General features: G+C 43.3%; 1 protein-coding gene across 1 annotated transcript in view; it reads left to right on the forward strand.

Moving 5' to 3' along the window:
• The window catches only part of Mogat1 (monoacylglycerol O-acyltransferase 1), a 30,936-nt gene extending 24,306 nt beyond the window's left edge, over positions 1 to 6,630 (forward strand). Inside the window, exon 6 of the mRNA XM_020183252.2 lies at positions 6,279 to 6,630. Within this exon, the coding sequence (XP_020038841.1) occupies positions 6,279 to 6,433 (155 nt within the window). The 3' untranslated portion in view covers positions 6,434 to 6,630. The remainder of the gene's footprint in view (positions 1 to 6,278) is intronic.
• Positions 6,631 to 10,897: the final 4,267 nt, after the last annotated feature.

Below are 10,897 nucleotides of genomic sequence, written 5' to 3' on the forward strand. Positions count from 1 at the left end.
AAGGTTATAATTATGTTTTCTTAAGATCGGCTGGCTACATTTCTTTGGTATAATATCAATTTACCATTTTTGATCCCTTATGTACAAAGTACCATTGTTGCTTTTGGAGGGATATAAAGGAAATTATAAGGCATGGTTCTGGAAACAACTTAAAGTACACATAGCTCACATGAAATAAGCAGCTGAGAGCAGTGCATTCTGTTAAGTGATTATAGTTATCGCCTGGCTGGGTTAAGCTTTAAAGTAAAGTGGCTTACTATTTGCTCTAGTCAGATATGCCTCTACTGACAAATAACTAGTTGATCCAGAGTCAAGTGTAATTACTGAATCAGAGTTCACAGTCACGTCCTTAGCTCTTGTTTTCATTCATGTTTGTTCAGTGTGCTTCTTCTTCTTTTTTTTTAGCGATACTGGGGCTTGAACTTGGGGCCTCACACTTGCTAGGCAGGTGCTCTACAATTTGAGCCACTCCGCCAGCCCTTTCTTTGCATATCTTTTACACAAGACCATCAGGTTTCTCTGCATCTTCCATCACAGCCCTCTCCACAAGTATATTTTGTACAGAGGCTACCAGATATTTTTTTCCACATTTCACCAATATATGGTATGTAATTTACATATTTTATGAATGCTGTTATCACTTTTTCAAAATACAGGGAAATGTTCAGATATGGGGTATTTTATTATAGTAAGGACAAAAACATTTTAAATGTCACATCCATCATGACAACTAGGAGAGACACCTGAAGAAAGGTCAGACTTTCAGAAGACTGCATAAAGCACTGCTGTTCCTTGCAGGGACATTGGTTCACTGTCTCTGCATTACAGAACCTCATAGGGGCTCTAAGAGATTTGTCTCTTTCACTGTTCATATTCCCACTATCCAGAGTAAGAGCTGAAGAAACACTTGTGAATAAGCAAGTTAGTCTTCTGCTATGCCTGTCTGCTTATGATTCATACATTTCTGAACTCTGACAAGTGCGCACTGGAAATTTTAAGATTAACAAGTCCAAAATGAAAGTCAGTGCAGGAGCTATGGTGGGAAGTTAGATGCTTGGACAAGAAAGGAAGATACAAAGGAAACTTCAGTTTTAAAAGTGGAGCTTTCAGGAGGCCGAGACAGGGAATCATGAGTTGGAAGCCAGCCTGGGCTACATAGCAAGTTCCTGCTTCACAAAAACAAACAAGCAAACAAAAAGCCAGGTACTAGTGGCTCACGCCTGTAATCCTGACTACTCAGGAGGCAGAGTTTAAGAGGACTGCGGTTCAAAACCAGCCCAGGCAAATAGTTCTCAAGACCTTATATAAAAAATTCCAACACAAAGAAAAAGGCTGGGTGTCTGGCTCAAGTGGTAGAGCACCTGCCTAGCAAGCATGAGGCCCTGAGTTCAAACCCTAGTACTCCCCCCAAAAAAAATAATAAATAAAAAGAGCTTTCCCTTCTCCCTGTGGTAGATCATTTAAGTTGTGGATACCAAGACGGATTTATGTGCTGTGTCTGCACGTAGCATGGCAAGGTTCTTCGGCCTGTCCCCTCTGGCCTCTGGGCTCTTGCTGAATTTCTATTAACTCCTCTGCCTGTCTTCTGAGTATGGATGTGATAGAAGTCTTTATTTCACTTTTATTCTAATAGTGACACTGAAAATACAAACAATGCTATTAAGAAATTGGTTCTTCCATTGGTACTCATATCCCAGCAGCTTGCAGCAATCACAGGCCCTCACTGCATACTTGACATTGACTTTAAGAATTGTGCTGGATGTGTACAAGGAAGCGGTGTGGGTCTGAGATCTGACTCTGAGTCACTTTGAAGGTTTCATTTATCTTCTCTGAGCCTTAGATTGTTCAACCATAAAAGGGGGATAAGTATAATTGGCCTGTCTGCTCTTGGGGGTCTTCTGGTGGTCATGTGTCATAATGCTTGGGAAAGTGCTGAGCTGAGACCAGTCGTAAGCAAAAGAGGGCTGTAGACAGCTGGGCAACAGTGGCTCACGCCTGTAATCCTAGCTACTCAGGAGGCAGAGATCAGGAGGATCGCAGTTCGAAGCCAGCCAGGACAAATAGTTCATGAGACCCTATCACAAAAAAATCCATCACAGAAAAGGGCTGATGGAGTGACTCAAGGTGTAGGCCCTACATTCAAACCCCAGTACCACAAAAAAAAAAAAGAGGGCTGTAGACAGAGCAGAAAGGTTCCTGATCAGGTCGTTGAGATTTTCCAAATGTGCTCAGCTTTCCCTGTGGAAAAAAATCTTGCCAAAACATTAATCCAAATCAAATCATGAGGAAACAATCATACAAATTCAGATTGTGGGACACTGTATAACACAACTTGCCTAGACTTTTAAAACAGTATCAGCCTCATGAAAGACAGAGAGGAGGAGGTACTCAGAGACACACCACAGCTGCCACAGGCTAGAGGGAAACAACTCCACATGATAAAGCTTGTCGATTAAGTGCAAAATAATACTGCATAGGGGTCCAGCTTTTGGACAGGGTAATAGCATTGGTTAACTGGGCACTGCCCTTGTTCCTAGGTGATCCAGGCTGAGCTATGGTGGGACAATGCACGTGACTGAATTATTCTTGTCTACAACTCACTTTCATATGCTCTACAAAAATAAAAATAATGATTTCTATAACACTTGTATAAATGTTAGAAATCACTTGTGCTGCCAGAATGGCTACAGTGGTAAGAGCGCCTGCCTAGCTAGCAAGATGAGGCTCTGAGTTCAAACCCCAGTGTTGACCAAAAAAAAGAAAGAAAGAAAGAAAGAAATCACTGAGTCTGGGGGATATGCAATTGCTGAGTATATTGTTCTTTTATTATTATTGTTACATTGTTATTATTATTAAATGGTGCTGGGGATTGAACTCAGGGCCTCATACTTGCTAGCCAAGCTACCACTTGAGCCATGTCCCCAGCCCTTTTGATTTCAGTTTGCTTTCCAGATAGGGTCTCATGCTTTTTGAGTCTGGCCTCAGACTGTGATCCTCCTACTTCTACTTCCTGAGTAGCTCAGATTACAGGCACGCAGCACCATGCTTGATTTGTTTTTGAGATAGGATCTCACTAACTTTTACTGGGGTTGACCTCAAATTATGACCTTCCTAGCTCCAACTCCCAGGTAGATGGAATTATACCACCATGCCCAGCCCAGTTCTTGATGTGAACTGAGATTCCAAAAAACTGAGTGTTGGACCTGCAGACTTAGGGGTTGGTTGCAGTAGGGTACGATTTGAAGCAAAATAGGGGCCCTCAACAAGGACCCTGTCAGGCTGTACTTTCGTCCAGCCCCCCTCTCTGCAGTAGGCCAAGGGCCCCTTCTGAGACCTCTGTGTTCTCATCTCATTGTCCTCTGGCTGGAGCCCATCCTGGAAGTTGTACATTTCTGACACTGCTATTCAGGTTCACAACTTTCTCCTTGGACCTAACAACTAATTGTTCTGGACCTCGTGGTTCCCATCTGTGAAACAGGGACAGCCTCACTGGGTTGTTCCAAGGACTGGGATTGGGCTTAATGACATTTAGTGAACTCTCTGTAAACGATAGCTTTATTTCCAACACAGGTGAGAGTTAGCGTCAAAGTAGGGACACGAGTCGGGGTGAGGAGAGTATTTCAGCCTCATTTCTGCCAGGTGGGCTTCCTTGAGTTTGGTAGTCAAAGCATGATGGTGAAGAGTAGGTTTTTGTTTTAATAGCTCCAGTTTTCTCCCTAAAAAGCAATCAAGGAGAATTTCTTACCCTCTAATCTAGATTGGGGTTGGTATAGGAATAAGGCTGCTGGAGTTAAATATTAATTTCCTGGGGTTTTTATTTGTTCTGTGTGTAGTTTAGGAAGTTTTAGTATCTGAATTTCTCTACAAGTCAGTAAGAGAAAGGTGAATAGACTATCCAGCTCCAGGTTTAAAGGGAAAAGTCATATGATGAATTCACTCTATAGGAGCAATTTTGAGCTGTCCGCAAGACCCATCTGAAATACAATAAAACGATTGATAAGAAATTACTGTGGGATAGCTAAGGGAAAGAAGACTGGCTAATTCAGAATGCACAAGTCCTAACTAAAGTGGCCGGAAACAATGCACCTCATCTTCCACCACCGTGCCTCTTAATCTACCCCCCACCCATGGTTGTATTGACCTCTCCCATTGGGATACTGTCACTAAGCAAGCAGACACTATTTCTGTGAAACCACAGCTCTACTGGTACATTTACATGCAGATGTCTCCATTTTTCTCAAAGTTCAGAGATGGAGGGAAGCTTCAAGATCATCACGTGTGAGAATTCAGGGCAAGAGGGCATTCCTTGCACAGCACACTTGTTGGTGGGCCACAACCAGACCCAGGCAACCCTGGTGCTTTTTTGTCCAACACCGGCTCCCAGTTCCACCCCATCACCACGCTAGCCTCTCCTCATCCGTAATTCCAACCACAGCTGACAGCAAGATGGTCTTTTCCAGGTGTTTATGCCAAGTGTAAAAGGACTGATGTCTGTTGGGTATAAATTTGACATCCAAGCTGTCAACGAAAACTGTACGTGAGCTTCTGGAGGCTGTATCTGGTGGAATACTTAGCAACTTGAGATTGTTAATGCTGCCATAGGATGTGGGGGTGTGTTTGTATGCATATCACTCCCTTCTCTGCGCCCCTCTACTGAGGTCTGCTTGTGGTACTGGGATCGAACCCAGGGCCTAGTGGTTACCAGGCAAGTCTGAGCTGTATCATCAGCCCTTTACTGATGTCATTCGTCATTTTCCTCTTGCTCTGTTACTTAACATTTGCTTCCTTTTATCTAAACGAGCCTCACTCTGTTCCAACACGGATCCATGCCTTGTATGTAGCGCAGGGTAATTAAGGTGAGAGGAAGGAATCCCTCCACAGTGTGTTCTATTTATTTGTCCAAGCTAATCAAAGGTCAGAAGAAGCTGAGAGCATGGCTCAAGTGGTGAGTGCCTGTCTAGCAAGCATAAGGCCCTGAGTTCAACCCACAGTACTGCTGGGAAAAAAAAAAAAAATGGTGGTGGTGGGGGTGCGTTCCACTGGAAGCAGTTTGCTGCCCAGCTGTGGTTGGCCAGCCTGTGCATCTTCACCCCTTGGCATCAGTAGCAGCGTGAGGCCAGCAGAGGGCGCAGTGAGCGCGCTAAAAATCTGAGAGGAGTGAGGCATAGCTGTATAAAGATCTTTAAAAATAGGTATAGAAGTTTCTAGATTTCACTGATAAGGTTCTCATTTGTAGAAAATTCATACAATACAGATAAAATGAAAGACCCTACCTCCTTCCCTAGAGGAAATTGTTAGCTTGTCTTTCCAGACCTTTCTCTGTATACTAAAAATTGGTGCATCTAGAAATATAAAATTTGTTTGTTTGTGGCAGTACTGGGGTTTGAACTCAGGGCCTCACACTTGTTAGGCAGGTGCTCTACCACTTGAGCCACTCCACCAGACCTTTTCGGTGGTGAGTTTTTCAATAGGAGCTTGAGAACTATTTGCCTCCCGGATGGTTTTGAACCTTGATCCTCCTGATCTCTGCTTCCTGAGTAGCTAGGATTACAAGCGTGAACCACCAGCATCTGGCTGAAATATAAAATTTTTAAATAAATCGTACCATACTTTATTTTACAGCTTATTGGTCCCGCATTTTAGACATCTTTGTGTGTGTCACATATTTACATTTTTTAAATCTTTGCCTATTCTGCTTAATGAATGTTCCATGGTTTATTTGATAATTTTCTGTTGAGAATTTTAGCTGGACTTTGGTTTTCCACTGTTACACCCAGTGGGATCCTTGTGAAGATGTGTTTCTTTAGCACAGATACTTGCTTAGCAGGGAAAATGCTCACTTTTAATAGTGTAGAAAGATACCAGGAAGAGTCAGAATAGAGGGCTGCCAATGACTCAAGGATTTCACTGTCACTAATAAATAATAAGAGTACTGTGGTCTGGCTGTCAGCTGGACAGAGGGAGAATGCGGGTGACGTGGACACACAGCTATGCTCACTTACCTCACAGCTGCAGTCAGCACAGTAGCTCGTTTGACTCAAAGTCAAAACCACCAGGATACTGACAGCCCAGTGTCTGGCCAGAAGGAACGCTCCCTCTTTGTCATCGAGTGGGATGGTGTGACCCCTGTAGGCAGCCAGTCAAAGGACTGGAGGACTGGAGCAGGCAGGCTGGAGGGATTCTGATTGGTGGCTCTTCCCACAGCCGTCCCTGAAAGGCACAGGCTGCAGTGGAGTGGTGGTGATGCCAAGCGGGTGATGTGGTTTCTTTTTTTGCAGTGGGCCGCCCAATCCCTGTCCAGCAGACTCTGCACCCCACCCCGGAGCAGATCGAAGAGCTGCATCAGACCTACATGAAGGAACTCAGGAAATTATTTGAGGAGCACAAAAGGAAGTATGGTATTCCAGAGCACGAAACTCTCATTTTCAAGTGACTTCAGTCTCCCGAGGCATGAAGGAGGACAAGGGGACGTCCCTTTGAGAGAATAAATATATTAAATAAGCCTATTGGGGTTTTTTTTCCCCTTTTGGACTCCAGAATCAAAGTTGCAACTGAAAAGTATCATTTATGGTGAGATGTTGAAGTTTTATTTGTAATAAATAAAAATAAAGTAGGTGAACATAGGACAGAGTTGGAGATGACTGTGATCCTTTTAATAGTCTTCCTCATGCAGGGGGACTAAATCATTTTACAGGTTATGAAAAATTACAATTTTTTTTTAAAAAGAAAGAAAAAACAACAAATTCAAAAAGTTATTAGAGCTGGTAGAGTGGCTCAAATGGTAGAGCGTCTACCTTACACATGTGAGGTCCTGAGTTCAAATTCCAGAACTGCTCCAGAAAAGTCATCAGACCCTTTTACTAAACATCACAGAATTTAAGATGATGCTTTACCAAAGTATGATAGTTATAGTTTAACACAGCTAGAAAGTAATTTGCCACATAAAGATTTATTTTTTCAGCCTGAACAGGTCATTCATTACTGAATAAAGACAACTTTTTCTTTTCTTTTTTCTTTCCTTTTTTTTTTTTTTTCCAGTGCTGGGGATTGAACCCAGGGCCTTGCACAAGCTAGGCAAGCTCTCTACCACTGAGCTACATCCCTGGTCCTTAATACTTAGGTCATTTCTGTTCATGCTTGGAAGCATGTTTATCTGACATAGACAAGCAGGTCTGTTTGAAATACATGATTTTGCATGTTTTAGGACAAGTAAGACATTGGTGATTCCAGGTTTCCATGGAAATACTTCTTTCTTCCCAAATGGCCTTTTCATTTACAACAAGTTCTGAAAGAGTGTGCCCCTCTGGTGACAGGTGTCCAGTCCACAGTTGACAGCAGAATCTTGTCCTTTCTGTTTGCTGATGTCTCCCCATTGCCCAAGTGAGCTCGTGACACTTGGTAGACAGAGAAAGAGTACTGTTTGATGAGTGAATTTATGGTTGAACATGCAAATAAACTTTGCTATAATGTGAAGAATTTTAAAGACTGTTCTATAGAATGAAGCCTGTTATGAGACCAACACACTTTCAGAAAGAAGTCATTTCCCCTCTCTGCTCATGCACACCAGTAATCCACCATACTGGATGCTGTTTCAGAAGGAGTGAGTCAGAAGGAGGTTTCTGATAAATTACAGACGTTAGAAATGCAGTCTTGTTTCCAAAAGACCTTCTTTGCTAAACGTTTCCTTCTGTGCCTTCTCCACTCTAGGTGTTTGTGAGCAAGTTCACTGAGTTGCTCTATCTTCTAACTTACTGTCACACATCTTTAGGCTTCTGAGTTTTAAACTCTAAGTCCTAGGCTGGAGCTTGCAGCAGGCTCAGCAACAGTAAGACAAAACCATACTGGGTGACGACTTGAGCAGGAAAGCATTTCACACACCAGAAAGTGAGCGTCCTTGTTCTGCGAGAGGGTTTCTTTGGCCTGAATTCCTTCAACCTTACACTAGTGAGCGATAATCATTCACCCATGGCTTTGAAATCAGATCATTTTCTTTTTTTTGTAAGTTACTACAAACCCATAAATTTCATCCCTTTGAAGAAGTTCATTAAAATTCCATGACACCCTGGGCACCAGTGGCTTGTGCCTATAATCCTAGATCCTTGGGAGGCTGAAATCAGGAGGGTGTAGATTCAAGGCTAGCCCAGGCAAATAGTTTGTGAGACCCCATATCCAAAATAACCAGAGAAAAATGGACTGGCGTATGGCTGAAGAACAGTGTCTGCTTTGCAAGTTCCAAGGCTCAGTTCAACCCCAGTCCCTCCAAGAAACAAAACAAAACAAAAAAAGCCCATGCACGTAATCTTTTGTGATTTCACAGTGGGATGAATTTTAACCTTGCACTTAGCACTGAGGAGGCCAGGCTGATGGCCTATGTCTGCTGGATTACCTAGAAAGCAGTTAAAGCGGAGCCTTAGTAAAGCAGAGACAATGAAAACTAAGCACCTTCAATTTTGGCATATATAAAGTGTTATTTTTCAGTACATATGGTACAGGGTAGGCTATGTGTTCACATCTTTGGGTCTCCAGAGGTCTTAATCCAGCCATACCAGAAGTTGTTTTTATTTGCGGGGGGGGGGGGGCAATACTTGGATTTGAACTCAGGACCTTGCACTTGCTAGGCAGGTGCTCTACTACTTGAGCCACTCCCCCAACCCCAAAGTCTTCTCACGTACTCCAAGGACAGCTGTGAGTTCCATTGAGTCTTACAGATTGCAAATGAAATTTTTGACATGAATTTTTGCTATCATACAAATGTGGGCCGTGGTGTGACAGAGACCTCTTCTATTATAAAAGTTCCCATCTCCTGTGTAATTGCACAAAATTTGAAACAGCAAAGTAAGACAAAAATATCAATGAAAATAGCCCTAGAGACCCTGGGCCTACTGCCTTGGAACAATGTGCATGGTTCTATTGCAATTGGACATTTCTCTCCCCTTGATTTTCCTTCCACGCGGGCACAGGCTGAATGACTTCCCCTCTCTGGCAGCTAGTGCAGTTGTCACTCACCAGCTCCATTGCTCCATTATGCTCCATTGAAGGCTGCAACTTCCAGGCTTCTGAAGGCCAACCATCTTCACTCTTTACAAAGGGCACTAGGTATTTTGGCGCAGACCCTTTGCCAGTGCTGTGAAAACAAAGTGTGTATACTTCAGGACAATGGGTAAGCCTTTATCATAGGCACAGAGCTAAAAGCAAGATTCCTGCTTTCAGTAGAAGGCATGCTTCTGTCCTAGGAAGCACAGAGGTGGAATCTGGATGCGAGGTCCACACTTCTGTAACTCTCCATCCCATGCAAACGACCTCACTACTGCAAACTACCCAAGACTGTGATGAATGTACATACGCTTTGTAGTCTGATGGGGTTTGTTGGTTGCTTGTTTTTTGCTTTGTTCGTGGGACTGGAGTTTAAACCCAGGACCTCGTGCTTGCTATGCAGGCATTCTACCAGTTGAACCACTCAGTCAGCCACAGATGGCTAGTTTTTATATCCGTGTTTTTTAACTAAGCGTCATAATACCTATTTGTGGGGCAGGAGGAGTTACTTCAAGTAGAATTTGTTTATCTTTCTAAGGGAGAAAAATATGGGAAACTTTTAAAATAACCAACGAGTTATTCTGGTTTTTCTAGAACAGCAAACACAGAACCAGTTCTGTATATCCTAAGCCAAGGGATTTCTCAAGTACCTTGTATTCATTTATTGTAACTAAATCCTCCTAACACTTCCACCTGACTCCTTAACATCTTATATGAAAAAGAGAAAGTTTATCTTAATCCATGCTTAACCACGGGACAATGAGTCTCTCAATAGCAGAATCGGTGTCTCATTTGCATTTTGATTCTGTCCCCAACAGAGCAGGTCTTCAGCCATCTCTAAGTGAATACAGTGGCACCGGCGTAGACACAGGGTGGATTGTGCCGAAGAAGCCAAGCCTTTAGAGCTGGAAGGGACACTGCAGACTGTCATTCTATCTGCATATGTGCAGTTCACTCCTGTGAGGTTTAATTCGGGTTAGCATTGACCCTGGCTTCCCTGTTACAGTATCCTAGGTTAAACAGGATGTACGGACATTCCACAGTGGTTAACAAACCCAAGAATCCCACGAAACCGAAGTGTCAGAAAGAGTGTGATTACAAACACACTTGAAGCAAAGGATTAAACAACTCTAAGGCACAATGTGTGTTATGGTTTTGAGAACGTTTTTCTCTTTTTGAGGCCAGTATACCACGTTGTTGATTTTTCCCTTTTGCAAGAGCTATTTTGGTGATGCGTCCTGGGTACAGCCCAAGTTTCCCATGAGTGTGGCACCAGCCTCCTGTGTATTGGAGCAATGTGTAAGGCAAGGACCTTACATGCCCAGGGCGACTGAAAAACTGGGGAAGAATCACTCTTTGTCATGCTTTGGTCATTAGTGTGGGCCAAAGCAATCCCTCCACTCACACAGCGAAAAAGGACAGCTATAGTCACCTCCCATGGTGCCTCTGCTTCCGGCCTTATCCAGCTGGTTGTCACAGCTGCTTTTTTAACAGCTCTTAGATTCTAGTTGAGAATTATCTAAGACTTAAGAACAGAGATAAACCTGACATTCTTTGTATTCCCAAGGGCTGCATAATTCTCTCCTGCTCCATTTCCAGACTTGGAGCCTTAGATCTTTCTGGTTGAATTCCAGATTCTGCCGCATGGGTGTCTAGTGATGTTAGAATTTAGAGACCCTCACTGCCTCACTGTCCAGGCTTTCATTTCAGATGGTCTTTCAGCCTCTGCTCTTCTGCTGCCTGGCAGGGTGGGCTGGGCTCGGTTCCTTCCTGTGGAAATAGAGTTGGTGATGAATGACCTCCGAGGTCCTTTCTGGCTCTATCTCTATGGTCTTTGGCATTCTGTCTGTTGTGGTAATAACAC

Source organism: Castor canadensis, chromosome 4 (assembly GCF_047511655.1).
Source record: "Castor canadensis chromosome 4, mCasCan1.hap1v2, whole genome shotgun sequence".
Taxonomy (NCBI): Eukaryota; Metazoa; Chordata; class Mammalia; order Rodentia; family Castoridae; genus Castor; species Castor canadensis.